This window comes from Rousettus aegyptiacus, unplaced genomic scaffold, assembly GCF_014176215.1.
Source record: "Rousettus aegyptiacus isolate mRouAeg1 unplaced genomic scaffold, mRouAeg1.p scaffold_m13_p_6, whole genome shotgun sequence".
In the NCBI taxonomy this organism is placed as follows: domain Eukaryota; kingdom Metazoa; phylum Chordata; class Mammalia; order Chiroptera; family Pteropodidae; genus Rousettus; species Rousettus aegyptiacus.
Window position 1 is genome coordinate 24,705,306 of NW_023416309.1, and position 15,881 is coordinate 24,721,186.

The following is a 15,881-nucleotide window of genomic DNA, read 5'->3' on the forward strand; positions in this document are numbered from 1 at the left end:
TAATACATAAAATATCTTAAAATCATGACACCCTATTTTAAACTAATAACTTCAATAGAATTCCTAAGCTTTATACTTTTACTTTCCCCCTCACATTTTAAGTTACTGATGTTACAATTTACATATTTTTATATCGTATAACTAATAACAGATTATTGTAGTTATGGTCACAACATTTGTTTTTTAACTTTGATTAGGAAGTGAATTAAAGACCACTATTACAAACTCTGAGTACATATTTACCATTATCAGTGCACTTTACCATATGTTTTTATGATGTTAATTACCATCCTTTTATTTCCACTCAATGAACTCCCTTTAGCATTTCTTGCAAGGCAGTTCTAGTAATGAATTCTTTTAGCTTTTGTTTGATCAGGAAAATATCCTTCCTTCATTTCTTAAGAACAGCTTCACCAGGTATAGTGTTCTTTGTTGACAGATTTCTTCTAGTATTTAGAATACATCACCTCATTCTCTTCTAGCTCGAAGGCTTTCTGCTGAGAAATACACCAATAGTCTTATGAGGGTTCCCTTGAATTCAAATTCTCTCTTCTCTTGCTGCTTTTACAATGATTTCATTATCTTTGACTTTTGATGATTTAATTATAATGTGTCTTGGTTTAACACTATTTGAGTTTAACCTCTTAGGGATTTTTTTGGTCCTCTTGGATTTGGATGTCTATTTCTTTCCCTAGGTTTAGGAAATCTTCAGCCATTATTGCTTTAAATGCACTTCCTGTACCTTTTTTCTTTTTCTTCTCTATAATACAAATGTTGTTTCTTTTCATTATATCCCATTAATCCTATCTTCCTGGTCACTGACTCTCCTGGGTGGTTGAGTCTGCTTCTACACTTCTCTATTGAATTCCTGAGTTCAGTTATTTTTCAGTTCTAGGATTTCAGTATTTTTTTTTTCTGGTGGTTTCTATTCCTTTACTGAACTCATTTTGTTTATGCACTGTTTTCCTACTTTGTTTAGCGTCAGTCTGTGTGTTCTTGTAGTTCGCTCAAATTCTTTACAAGGATTATTAGGAATTGACAGTTCATAGATCTCCATTTCATTAGTCAGTTATTAGTTTCCTTTGGGTGTCATATTTATCTGGTTTCATGATCTGATTTCTTATACAGCATCTGCACATTTGAGTAAGCCATGTCCTCTTCCAGAGTTTGCAGGTTCACTTTGGCAGAGACAGTCCTTCGCTACTCAGCTCAGTTTGTTTCTAGATGTGTCCACTGACAATGTCCCTGGGCAGGTGGGGTCTCCTATTAGTCTATTTTTAGACAGCTGTTCCAGCTCTGATGTCAGGGTGTGTGTGTGTATGTGGGGTGGGAGGGGGGGCTTGCCACTAGCTAAGAACAGTTGGATAGGACAGCTGGCTTGGCTTCCTGCCCATGCGAGGATGCAGGAATGGTTCTGAAGTGGCCTGGGTTCTCTGGTCAGGCTTACTAGATGATCAGGACTGGGTATGAGCCTCAGTAGTTGGGGCTTTGAATCAGCTTTCCTACCTTGGCAGGGCAGTAGGATGGAACTCAGGCCCTGCGAGACTTATTGTTTGGGGATCCAAATCTGGTAAGAGTGTATCCTGGTCAGGTGAGGCCACTGCTTTGGCTATGCAGGTAAGGAAAGCCACAGGCCATGTACTCTCTTCAAGACCACTGTAAGCATGGCCGTTGGAGGGTCTATGCAGCTTCTTATGTGCTCTGGTAAGGTACCCCAGCTGAACTGGCTGAAGGCCATATTCAGCAATGAACGGGACCACGAATCAGTTTCCCTGTCCAGTGCATCAGGAGAAGCAGCTCCACCACCACTAAGGTTCTTTGTTTGGTACTTGACTCAAGTCTACCCATGCTCCAAGTTCCTTGGCTGAACAAGGTCACTAGCTTTGCTCCAGGGACAGTCATCTCTGCCTTCCCATATCTTGGCTTGAGCATTACTGAGTTACGAAGCAGCTCCCGGGTTCCAGCAAACCCTTCCTGTTGGATAGGGCCTAGGGGTACGCTTCTACTTGGGCAGGACTGGGAAAGCCTACTTCAGCTAACTCCCAAATTTTCCCCAACATATTTTTTGGTCAGGAGGGGAAGGAAGCTATATTCTGCAAAGGGTAAGGCTATGACCCAGCCCTTCTGCCTGGACATTGGCATACCAGGCTCCAGGGCCTGCAAAACTCACTGGAGGACCCACATCAGGCAAATGTGCATGCCGCTGGGCTCCCTGGGGAAGCTGCACCATTCACCGACTTGGTCTGCAGGTGAGCAAAGCCACTGGTTAGGGCTACGACTTGGCTTAGGGCTACGACTTGTGGAAAGGTGATCTGTCTGCTAAGATCCAAGTGCTGACTGTTGGAAGCCCCTCCCTCTTTTCCACCAGTCAGATTCCCCTTCAATCCCAGGGGTAAAACCAAAGTAGGGGCTCCCACACATTGCTGAGGGAGCTGGATGTCTGCCCTGGACTCTTTTCCCGCTAGAGGGACTGTAGGTTCAGGGAACACCTCTCTGTGTGGTGCTGTGCCAGCTTGGGGGAGGGGCAGTGCTGTCAGGATGTAGCCATTCCTCTTACCCTACTACTGCAGTCTGTCTTGGTCTCTGAGATGCAGGGGTTTACTTCAGCCTCATTCCCATGTTCTACGATTCTTTGGTGTTTTGTCCGTGGTAGCTGTTTTTGCAAGGTGGAATGAAGACAGGAATAACCTACATCACTCTATTACTGCATTCTTGGAATATCCTCAGTGGTAGAAAACTCATGTTTTTTCAAGGTAAATCTGATTTATAAATACTGCAGAGTCACTTGGAGTCATATCTAAGAAGTCATGTGTCATGTAGTTATAGTATAACTTTATATAAAGCTGTGGGTCATAACCCTTTTGGCCCCACATTCCTTTTGAGATTGTGATTAAACCTATAAAACCTAGAAAAAGGAGGGCTGGCAGATGAGGATTTTGCATTTGAAAACACAGACCTGTTGCTGTGAGATGGGTACTTTCAAGTTTTGTCCAAACCTGGGGTTTCTAGATTGCACTCGAGTTTCCTCGGAATCTATAAACACATGGAGGTTGTGGCAAAAGGTGGGAATAATCCATCCTCCCATCCCTCTCAACAGCAGCGTCTTTCTCCATTTTGAATGTATGCTTAGCGAGGGCAAGAGTGTGTTTCATTTGTTGCGGTGCCTAGACCAGGTCCCGGTACTTACTGAGCCCTCATTAACTATTTATATAATGAATGAATGAGTGAATGGATGATAATTTAATATTGGGTTCCCAGGTTAGATTTCACTTACCAAAAAAACTTGTGCTAGAAACAGTTTTTAAGAACCACTGCCACAGGTAATTCTAGTAGAGATATTGCTGGGTGCAGAAATGGGTGGAAAGGTAGGTTTTCTTTGAGATTTAGGGAAATCTCAGCATTAGTAATACAGTATCTATTCTGTTTGAGAATGAGTTCAGATAGAATCTCAGAGCTAGGCACAGTGAGCATTCAAAGCATTCAGCAGTCTCTGAAATGGGACCCTGAGTCCTTCAGTAAGGAACTCTGCAGGTGGATGAGGTTGTCAAAGTGCTCATACATTTGAACAATAAAACATATTCCATAATATTATTCTTTTTGTATGTACCTGTACGTCACCATGGAAACAATGATTGATGAGTAGTCCTGGATTCACTGGCTAAAATAAAGTGCCTTAGCTTCTGGTGGAAATGAGGACTGTCAGTGCAGAACAACAGGACAGAGTACATATTCAATAGCCACAAAAAAAAAAAAAAAAGTTTTTTTAAAAAAACAAAGACAGGCATAGAATTTATGTGTAAAGATTTTTTAAAAAGGCATTTCATTCAGCAAGGGCAATACAAAGGGGTTATATAAATTTATTTTTCATATAATTGATTAGAAAAAATTCCCATTTTCAATGTTTAATACCATCTTTTTTAAAAAAAATCACTGAAAGGACAAAAATCCACACAAAAATACAATCTGTATCTATTCTATATTTACAGATAATCGGTCACTATTAAGGCACAGACTGATCAAAAACTACCATTTATTCAAATAATCCAAATATTTTGTGCATCATATAACACTGACAACACCATGTACTGTAGTGTCATATTCCCTTCATTGCATCAAGAGAAAGTGAGAAAAATTATTTCCAGTGTTTTTATTTTTAGCCATCCTATTTAATCTAGTTCAATTGGAACAGTTTTCTCTTTGGCATAAAGCACTGTTCATAAAATCTCCAACGGAATACTACAAATTCATTCCATCTTCCTCCTGTTCCAAATGCATGGTAGAGAGTTGGGGAAGGAGCTCCAAATGATTTTTTTTTTTTTGAGGAAGTCTTATTAAAGAAATCAAATTTAGAGAATTAAGCTGTTGGACAGGAAACAAATCTGGAATTTTTACCCTGTGCTGAAGGTGGAGCATGTGTTCACACAGCCACCGAAGGTGGGGAGCTCCACCTGATGTGATGTGCGCAGGATGCTTCTGTCGTACTTGCAAAGGGAACAATTCTACATCCTTGAGCATATTTAGTTTAGAAATGGGCATCCCCTTAGGGCATCCCCTTAGTGCTATTATAACTGATAATTTTATATCAGGTCCATTATCTATGCCTTCAAAGTAACCAATACAATTTTTTAAAGTGAAAATCTTTGTGTGTGCAAAATTTCTCTTTGATTTTTGTTCTTTAATAGTATGACTTAGCCACAGAAAAATGTCAGGCAAGTATTTCTGATTCTGCATTTTAAAAAAATCCCCGAATGTTATGTATGCTTATCCAATGCCTTCTGCTGTGAGCACGCAACAGTGGTTTATGTCCATGTAGAAAATCTTGAATAATGAACATAAATAAGTCATTACAGTACAGATAATTCACAACATTTCCTATGGGAAAGTTTTCAAACAAATTAATACACTTGGAAATAATATTGCTTTGAAGAAAGAGAGGCACTTAGTGATTTTCTTCATGAATTGAAAACCCTTCAAACCCACAATACAATGTCTGAAAAGACCTAGGAAACAATGTTGCCTGACTTCTTGGACTTTCACAGTATAGGATTGTAAAAATGAATCTAGCCACTTAAAAAATAGTCATCCCCCCCACCCCTTCAACTGTCTATAAACTGTCACCCTGGAGACTAAAAGCCTTCCGTTCTCAACAAATGTAAGTCTACTTCAAGCAGACAAACATGGTTTCAGGAAAGTCCTTTCACCATATGGAGCACAGCTAATGTGTACGTGATAAGGACAGTAATCTATTTCTCCTCCTAATGGCAACAGTGCTGTCTTGTCAGATGATGATTTGTCTTTTTTAAATAAAGTGACAATCTAGGGCTCCAGTTATTGAATGCCGTCCATTCTCTACCATAAATCTCTAGTAGATATCAATTTAATCAGTTATGTGCTGTATGCTTATAATATCTAAAAATAAAAGTTTGATATAAATAAGTGTCCTTTAGTGGCAGTATACTAAAAATAGCCCTTTGCTTTCAGACAACCATTAAAATCATTTTAGCAATATAGGCAGCAGCTAAATATGATAACTGCAAAGGGTTAATATTGCGAAGTCCATTTGATCTTTCTTTGCACCTGTTACAGTGAACTATGTTCATTGTTTCTAGGATGCTGACATAAAGGAAGAGAACTGGTCCAGAACCAAGTGGCGTCACTTACATTTCCCAAAGTTACAGAATATTCTGCACAAAAACTAATAATCCAGTACCGTTTCAAACAAAAATTTAACACAGTCAGAAAAATGTGCCTAAATCTGATTTGTACCACTAAACCAGGTGACATGAGAAAAAGAGAATTTCCACAGGACAAGAAATTAGAAAGTGTAAAGTGCTGAAAGACCTCAATAATTATTTTAAAGCAGTACCAGGAAATTTCACTTTGATTTTTTTTTAAAACCCCAAATACCAAAACAAGTGAACGATGACCTGTTTTCTGGCATCCCAGATGTTAATTCATCCTTCATTTTAAGTAAAAAAAAAAATCAGTGCATATGTTATATAGGTAAATAAAAATGAGAAATAAAGCCCTACCCTCATACTGCAAATTCTGTCCAATTACCATTTTTTTAAAGAGTAACATGTGGTGTTCTGCATGATGGCATTAAGAACATCTCTCTTCTTCCTTTTTGGCACAAAATTCAGGTGTGAATAGATGCTTTGGTCCTGATAACCAGACACCCAGAGTGCCTAGGACGGTGTGCAGTGAAGGCCATCCACAGATCTCCTGTGTCCAACCTGACAGAGTTGGCAGGTATGTACCTGGAAAGTACTGCTACCAGCGGCCACTGACACTAGCAATGTCCGAGTGATACTGACGGGGCAACCGCCCACTGGCTCCGCCTTCCAGGAAAGAGGTGCGTGCATTTGGTGGTTCAAAAAGTTTTCTTCGGTTTTTATTTAGTTCTAGAGAGAGAGAGAGAGAGAAAGAGAATTGTTAGAAGCTGAATGGAAAAGTTCTATAGTCTACAGGACATGGCAGCAGAGTTCAGAAAATGGTGACATGGCAAACTTTTTTGGCAGGGGGAAGTCTGGTAGCAAAAGGAAAACCTTTAATTGATGGTTAAACATTCTGAAATGCTAGGAAGTCCAATAATAAAGGTAGCCTGTTGGTAGCCAAGAGAACCAAGGACAGCCAATAGGTTTTACTGCAGTTTGTAAACTATCTGGGGGGATAGGTCATTCTCACAACCGTCTAAACTCTGGGCATACAAATTAAACAGTTTGACCTATCCCAAATGTTATTTCAGAGGCAAAGGGAAAGGGCCATATTACCAATGACACAGAAAATCATTACAGCTATTGAACTCATCTATGTCAAACACAGCAATCATAAATTATTAAAGTCAGAAATGAAAAAGCAGACCCCACACCTAAATACAAGAATATTAGAGGAGCACACGGAAGTGTTCAGCCACAGCCCTAAGGCTCCACGAGTCATGATGCCTGTGCTCCCCAAGGAGAAAGAGCTCTATGAAAAAGCAGATTAGCAGGAGGTTTCTTTGAATAAAAAAAAAATCAATTTAGTAAAAATAGCAACACTTTAGGAAATAAATACAATTGAAAACAACTAATACTTGAATCCAAATTTCCAGGCAAAGTCTAAGATGCTCAATTTTAAAGAAACCAGAGTACTTAAAAAACAGTTTAGTTTGTTTTTTGTCAACTAAAAATTATTAACAAGAAAGGTAAAAAATTAATTGAAGCAGCCTATCTGTTTATGACTCTTCAACTCCTCTATTCCCAGCCCCCTGCCCTAAACACATATCTAAACTCTTGCTAGTGAATCCATACAAGTAGAACAGTCAGACTCCAAAATGCAAATATCTTCAGACATCCACTTTCAAAGAGAGGGATCTATAGTTGGTTTAGGAGGCAGTGATTCAGCACCTATATTTGTATAGTACTCAGTACTTTTTCAGCCACACACACATACAGCCAATCCCCTTTCGAATCCTGAAGTTGCACTGCGAGCTGTGGCCTGAGAACACAGACTCAGGTTGCAGGGTCACAGGTAGTCAGAGGGCCATGTGGCTAGAAGTGCTCCTGTCTCCTAAGTGCTGGAAGATGGACCGAACACCCGAAACGTTCCATCCCACCACCTTCCAAAATGTGAGTGTCTGGCCCCCTGGGGCAATGCAAGGGTGGAGACATCTCTCTTGCATTTAGGTCTTAGAGAAGAAAAACAATTGTGATTTAAGTCCACTATTCTTCATCTTATAGATAAGAAGAGACAAAGTTACCCAAACCGTTGTTAAGTGACCAGTCGTAACCCTGCCTGATGCAAGGTCCATGCCCTGGGCTTCAGTGATCCAGCCGCTGTGCAGAGAAGCCCACTCAAGGTATCGGGAACACGAATTTGAAAAACTGGTAGTTTCACGTATGCCAGATAGCAGTGCTTTACTTCATAGTTTACTATACCGAATTTTTTTAAAAGAAAAATTAAGCTTAAAAACTTTAAAGAAGCAAGGAAGATACATGCAGGCATGCTTATAATAGCTATTGTTTCAAGTTCCGCAGAAACCTAATAGACATTCCTATTAAAAGCTGAACACATGTATCGTCTTTTTTTAAAAAGCAAATAGAGAAATCAAAACAGAACTTAATATATTTAAAGGCAATTGCAGAAGAGTTAAAAAATGAATCTTCTTAAGTACACAGCCTGGAGAAGTTTTATCACCTTCACATTAAAAGATTTTCTTTGGCCTCCATTTTCTCATGGAGGAATAACCCACAAATCAGAAGGACATTCCCATACTATAAAGAAGGAAAAAAAATGAATGAGGTCAAATACTATTCTCCCCTATCACACATAACAATTGGGCCATTGAAGACAATTTTTTAAATAGCCATTGAAAACTTTACTCTGAAAAGTCATACCAACTGGATTTTTGGGAGAATAAAATGATCATGAAGGAATCTGGCCATTCCTTAAAGATGTAATTTCTAAGATATATATTTTCAAATGTGAAGCAGGGAGATAAATCTACAGAGATTATCAAGGATTACATACTGAAGAGATTTTAGTTTTTGTTTTTTAAATTAAAGAGCAAACTCCCTCTTCTGCTTTTTATAGTAAGCCTAAGGGATAGTTTGGGAAAATACCAACCTTTTTCTTTGAAATTCCAAGGTTCACACAATCCTGGCAGCTCTCAGGATCTTGTTGCGGATCTGAACAGAGTCACAAACTAAAAGAATAGGTCGGGAAATGTTAGATCTACCTGAGGCCGTGGCAGAAGCCTGTCAACAGGATGCTAAACTTCCTCTCACTTAGTCCCTGTATGTTTAGTTAACTAATTCTTAAAATACTGAGAAATTTTTAAAAATTCAAAAAAATATGGATTTAAAAAAAATCAATTTTTCTCTGATCTATCTCTACTAGGGATAAATCTCATCTCCTCCTACAACACTAAAATAAACGTCTTCTGGCCCAAGATTAAAAACAGCAAAACCTTATCCTGAAAGAACTCTGATTACAAGTTGAAAATCTACAAAATTTTAAAAAGGCATTTTGAGCAAACTTTGTACCTAACCAAACTAACCACAAGACAAATGTAAGTCAAGGCTGCCTGGCTCTCCTGCACCTATCAGGAAATGGAATGTTCTAAGACTACAAATGGATGTATCTGTTATCAGATGAATTGAATTGGAAAAAGAGGCTTTTGGATGAAGGATTTCTCAATAAAAACTCATTACTTGCAGAGAAAAAAACAATTTACCGGGTTCAAAGAAATGCACTCAACAAAGTAAGGTAAAATCATCCTTAAAATAATCAAATACTTCCCACTGTGCACAGCATTCATAAGGCGTCTTATTCAAAGTCCCTAATTCCCTTTGAAAGCAAGAAGGACCTGTGAACCCCACACAGAGAGGTAGTCTACAGAAGTAGTATATAACCTGAATAGAACATACTGAAGATGATGACTGGAAAAAGTACTTTTTAAAAATGGGATTTAAAATCCCTGCCGTTTCCCACTGTACTCCCAAAACCCACCTGGACTATATCACAAATGTGTCCCAAGTAAAGATCTTAATGATCCATTAAAACCGATTAAAGTATTTTGAGATATCCGCTTATTGTTGGAAGACTAACAGAGTTTGGAATTTGGAATTGGACTGGTGCACAAAGAACTTAATTTTCATTTTACTATCACTGACCTTCCATAAATCTCTAGTGAAAGATTACGGAGTTCTAAAACATACACTTCTCTGGCATAAATGCGCTGAACCACAAACATTTTAACAGTACAGATGTGGTGATTATGTGAGGCAATCAAATTTCAAGTCCTATAAATTCCATTTTCAAACGAAAGTATGAAAATGCATAGTTATATCAGGTCTAAAAACAGCCTGCTGAGGCTGAGCTTTAGGGTAAACAAGTTGAAAAATTATCCTGTTAAAGAATATATATATATTCTTTAACAGGATATATATATATATATATATACACACACACATATATATATAACAGGATGTGTATATATATATATACATATATATACACATATATATATATATGTGTGTATATATATATATATATATATATATGAGGAAGAGGACCCTGCTACTAACATACTATTAAAACTGTAGGTTATTTTCATTATGCCTGATGATATACCACATGGATGAACACAGATCTTAGAAACAGGAGGTAACCGCACACGATCATCTATTCCAATCTACCATCATGGTAAAGAAACCAAAACCAAAAGAGGTTTGGAAACTCACCCAAGGACTCACAACCTGGCAGAAGCAAAGCCTAGATCTCCTTATTTAAATAGTGTTCTCTGCACTATACCAAGCTGATCTTCTAAGAAGAGCGAGCATTTGCTCTGTGGAGCTCCATTATTAAGCAGCAGCTTGGGCACCCGGGAGAAGACAAATTCTCCACTGATGTGCACAGAACTGTATCCACAGAGAAGCCTAATAGGCTGCTCAATGGCTGGATTTCCACCCCTATTTCAGAGCTGCTCTGCTTATATCTGCTTCATATATTAAGTCTATAGATAAGATTTCCTGTGGGGAGATGGGTGGGGGATGTAATCTGCTGCTAAAACAAAATGGAAAGCAACTGAGGTTTTAAAATTTTTAATTTTAATTGCTGATCTGATCACTAAATGCTGTTTGGAAGGGCCTTTCATGAGTTGGATGCCACTGCTGGCCTTATAAAGACATAGCCTGCAAATTCAGTGTTCTGAAAAAGCAAAGTCATTTTCTCAGCACACCTGACACTTGGCATCTGCCCTTGTCACTATTTTTTTTGAGAGACTGGTATGCATAACAAATTGACATTCATGAACTTTATCAGGAAGTCTTCAAAAAGTAACCCCATTTTTTGCCCCCTCTAATTTCCTCCTCATATTTCTCTTAACATCTTTTTGAAGTACATCTTTATTCATTTGCCAACTCCAGATTTATCATCTGGCTCAATTCCTTTCAAATGGGGTGTAAATATGTATAGAGCATTTGATAATGCACAGAATACACAACTGAGGCACAAAGGTAGTCTGAGAGACAAACAACATTGTTTTCCTGTGACAACTCTCAGGATCCTACACCCTTCTGTGACTCACAGATTCTATTAAAATTTTGGGAAAAAATTAAAAAGAACATTAAGACAAGTAATACTGCCAGGCTCTAGCTATACCAAGGAGCACCTTTTTTCCTCTGGTGCAGCGATTTCAGTTGGTATGCAAGGACACATGCATTTGCAACATGACAGCCAATCTAGAATAATTACTAATTCAATGATTGATTATTGCCTAACACAACAACAAAAAGGAAAATTCAACTGTTCCCCCAGTCTCATGTTATGCAAGGGCAATTTTGGTTATTTCTTTCTGAAGAGATCTGTTTTAAGCAATGACACTGTCACAGAAGGTTCCAGGCAATGCCTTGATGAAGGAGTAAGGATGTTCTCAGCATTTGTCACACTGTTAGTGGGAAAACACTGAAACCACAGCCACAAAGGTACCATGGCAGTAAGTAGGTGATTAATGGGTAGAACCAGCCCCAATGGCAGAAGTTATTCAGATTTTAAAATATGAATATGAGTATTTATATTCACCTGAGATTGCAAGCAGCATTTTCCTCCTGGCACCAAAAGTAGTAATTCCCAGCTCCTTCAGATCCTGATCTGTGAGAGTGAGGAATGTCTGAAGATCAATCTGTGGGTGAAAAAGTAATATGCAACCAATATAATAAGTATTTACTTTTTTCCTTATTGTAGGTTCAACTCATTATTACACTTATTTTATCAATTATTCTCTGCCTACTTCCAAAAGAGAATGGTAATGTCACAATGTATGGGACAAGAGTTAATTAAGGTGATGAACGAAAGTGATTATCCTAGCAGAAGACTTAGCCTAAGCCAGTGATTTACTGCAATTGAGATAAAAACTTAGGTCTGAGCATCCAGGCAGCCATGGCAAAAAGGGAAACACAAATTGCACATTTTTGTAAACTGATAAAAGAATACATGTCTAAGAGAAAATATTTCTTAGCTTTGGATTCTGACTTGGTTAACTCTGTAAGAAGAAACTGAATAATACCGCAGATGGTATTTTTCACTGTGTTCTACTTAAGAATGATAGAAGAATTCCCAGGATACATCAGATCCATGACTCACTTGACTGAGCCTAGCAGACTATCTTTGAAAGTGGCACACAAGAGTATTTCTAAGAACAGTGTAATTGTTCTCTTTGGTATCAGCAACAAACTGTGGAGAGAAGTAGCCCAAGGATCCTACCCTTCCTTTGAAAACTGTAAAAGAACAGAAAGGCAATGGGCTCTGAAGCCAGATCTGGACTCTGCCATTACTAATTGTGTGCACTCAGGGTTGACAATATGTACCTTGTAGGGCTGTTGTGGGTGTTATATATGATTGTGGATATAAAGCAATGGGTTCACCAAAGAGATAAAATAACTAGCAGCTATGGTAATAATGTGTATAGACATAACTTGTAAGGTTGCTAAATAAATCTTCAACTTGTTTAAAATAAATCTCACGAGGTTATTTAATGGAGGATTGTTGTTAAATCATATGAGTATTAGAAAATATCCTTTAGATTCCATATATTAGTGAGATCATATTGTATTTATCTTTCTCTATAACTTATTTCACTTAGCATAATACCCTCTAGTTCCATCCATGTTGTCACAAATGCTTAGATTTCATTAAAAAAAAACTTTTATGTGGACTCTAAAGAACAAAATAAACGGACGAACAAAATAGAAATAGAACTGTTTACTAGACTGGGGGGGTGAGGGAGTGAAAAGGGGAAAGGATTAAGAAGTACAAATTGGTTGCAAAATAGTCACAGGAATATGCAGTACAGCACAGGGAATGTTGTCAATGATATCGCAATAACTATGTATAGTGCCAGGTGGGTATTAAACTAATCGGGGGGAGAGGGGAGATTACTTTGTAAATTATATATATAAATGACCAGCCACTAAGCTGTACACCTGAAACTAGTATAAAATAACATTTAATGTCAACTCTAATTGAAAAAAAAGAAGAGTTCCTCTAATACTGTGGTAATGTCTTCAAGTTTCTATACAGAAGTCAGAAATGACCAAATTGTACAACTTAAACATGTCATTTTTTGTATGCCGATTAAGCTGTTTTTAAAAATAATTTCCCCAAGTAAAAAATTGAGAATAGGAAAAATATTTTGAGGATAAGATCTGGAAAGATCACTCTGCAGAATATTTAGTACTTAAGGGTCTTTTACAAGAAGTATGCCAGGATTCATCTGTGTGCTGAGACTGTGCTTTAGGAAATTTTAATTAAATAATGACTTAGCTTTCTCTTCCTCTTTCTAGTACATATCAATATATTATGTAACTATCTTGATGTTGACATCTATATTCTAATAAATATCCCATTCTTCTTTCAAAAGAAAATATCCTAAATGAAAAAAGCAGTACTAAATTTCAACATATCTGTAAAGAGTAAAATATACTTTTCATTCAAATTAGAGAGATATGAAATGTTCTGTTCTGATTTAGAAGTTACATCCAGATCTTGTAAAACTTTTTTGTTTATAATTTAGCACACGTCTAGAGATATGTTTTTGGAAATTCTATTTAATGGAGACTATTTCGGGTATCTGAAAGGGCCAGAAAGGAAATATTTTAGGCTTTGTAAGCCATGTTGTCTCTGTTGCAACTACCTGACTCTTGTTTTAGCTCCAAAGCAACCAGACAATATGTACGTGAACACGTGTAGTTGGGAACCAATAAAACTTCATTTACAAAATCAGGGAGCAGGTCCACCTTCTGCTGACCAATGCTCTAAATTGTAGATAAAGCCACCCTGACTTTTTTTCCTTTTTCATATTTTCTTCCTTTTTGAAATAACTGGCTAAGAAGTACCTATAATAAATTTATTTCTATGCTTCTTTAAACAGGAACTGTAGACTAAAAACAAACTCAGAATATTATTGAATAACATCTAATCTCTTACTTGGAGACCTATTTCTAGACAAGTTAAAATACCTCTGCCCTTGAAATTCTCAATCGGCAACCCTTACCTAACCAGCAAGAGTATACGAAAGACTAAATAAATGCAATTCTTTAACATATATATGATGAAATTGTATTCAACTTACAAAATCCTTGGTTAAATGAACACTAATTTAGATGTAGGGGGAAGAAAACAAAACCAATACCCTGAAACCTAATATACACATAACAACCTTTTTTTGTTGTTAAGCAAAAAAAGTTCAGCAATTAAACTTAAGTTATTGAACTATGGGCAATATCTTAAGTTTATAATGCAAAATGCCTAATAAAAATTCTAGATTCTTCATTTACTGATACATACCTGGGAATTACTGACTTAATCAGATATTCTCTAAGATGAAATAGAGCAGACTAACATCAAACACAGACCAAAGAGATACATTTAAAGAACTATTCTGACTTTCTGTTGCACTAGGTTAGCCATGCCCTGATAACATGACAGCAGCAGTAGAAAGAATCTTCCTCTTTTCTTTACGGCAGTGCGTAACAACCACAGCTCATCAGCTTGACCAAAATCCATCTTAGCTCTGCTTCAATTTAGGCAAAACCCAAACAGTGTGTTAATGAATAAATCGACATGTATAAAAAGTACATTATATTCTGTGAGAAGAGACTTCAGTAACATGATGAGAATGGGGTCAAAAACAACCACAGATACTTAATTCAGGTGCTGTTCTTTTAAGTGCCACAAATAAAGATAACATTAAAGAATGAAATCATTAAATACAGACTTGTTGCTGAGCATAAGGGAGCTATGAATCAAGCATTCCTATGAATCAATACACTGATTAGATCTTTTAGTTAAAACTGTTGAAGGTGTATGTTTGTGAACATCATTTCCTATATTGCTGCTATCCTGTGTTTACCAGCTGCACTAACTAGGAAATGAGATGACATTTTTCTTAGCAGTGAAAACAAGCTACGAGACTTGAATAAATGCTCAGTGAAGTCACAGTCATAGGTCAATGAGTGACTTCCTTCTAGAAGTCGTCACAGACACCACCCAAACTGAGATGCACGGGAAAAATAAATAATGACCGACCTCTTGTTGCTGGAAGACGTCTGTGTATTTGCCCAGGCCCAGTTTGCTGAAGAGCTCAGGGAGGTCAGAGCCTTTGAAAGAGCTGTTCAGGTTACAGCCATTGCTTCCTGTCAGCGAGGAAATGCAGTCCATGTAATTGCTACTGCTGAGATAGTGTTCCGCTGAAAGGCAAGCGGGAGACAGGCTTGAAGTGTAAACGCCCAGAGAGACCGAGGTTTAATTAAAAGTTTTAATCACTCAAATATTTCAAATTCATTGTCGGGCTGAATAGAACAGTAGCTGCAGAAATACAGCAGTCCTTTACTGAAACATTAGCTTTTCATTAAGGAAATGCTGGTTATTGCTTTTAGAGAGGCTCTTGCCATTTAAAAGGTTACACTCGGGAGACAGCAATTCAGCAACAGTGCCTCTGTAGTTAATAATCATTAATCATATTCTCCCAGAGCACTTGGAAACATTTGTTCTTTATAACTGATTGGATGTGAATTAAATGAGGAATGGGAAGGGAGACCCCTAGGACACGATAAAGGTAAGGTAAGTTACTTTAAGTTCAGGCTCCTTTCGGATGGCAGGATGGGTCTCTGTATCCACACTTGCGCTTACCTGCGGTTAAAGGAATTCTGTGATATCGCACCATATAAATCTCTTTAAAAATATATTTGGTCAGTGAGTTCAAAAAATAGAGTGCTTCCAAAATTCAGAGTAACATTTGAAGTGATAAGAATGATGGTGAAGTTCCTGGATCTAATTTATGAGAGAAACAAATCTTTCTAAGACAGCGATGCTGAGCTCTTCCTCGCCTTTGTGGCCAA

The 15,881-nt window shown here is 37.6% G+C and overlaps 1 protein-coding gene across 6 annotated transcripts in view; it reads right to left on the reverse strand.

Moving 5' to 3' along the window:
- Window positions 1–3,789: 3,789 nt before the first annotated feature.
- The window catches only part of BICC1 (BicC family RNA binding protein 1), a 239,534-nt gene continuing 227,442 nt past the window's right edge, over window positions 3,790–15,881 (reverse strand). For 4 of the 6 annotated variants that reach the window (XM_036222623.1, XM_036222621.1, XM_036222620.1 and 1 more), the window contains 3 exons: window positions 15,070–15,230; window positions 11,566–11,665; window positions 3,790–6,404 (listed from right to left, as the gene is read on the reverse strand). In XM_036222623.1, coding sequence (XP_036078516.1) covers window positions 6,274–6,404; window positions 11,566–11,665; window positions 15,070–15,230 — 392 coding nt within the window. In that variant the 3' untranslated portion in view covers window positions 3,790–6,273. Of the gene's footprint in view, window positions 6,405–8,607; window positions 8,687–11,565; window positions 11,666–15,069; window positions 15,231–15,881 lie in introns of those variants that run through there. The other 2 variants (XM_016127614.2, XM_036222622.1) reach the window with 2 other exon arrangements.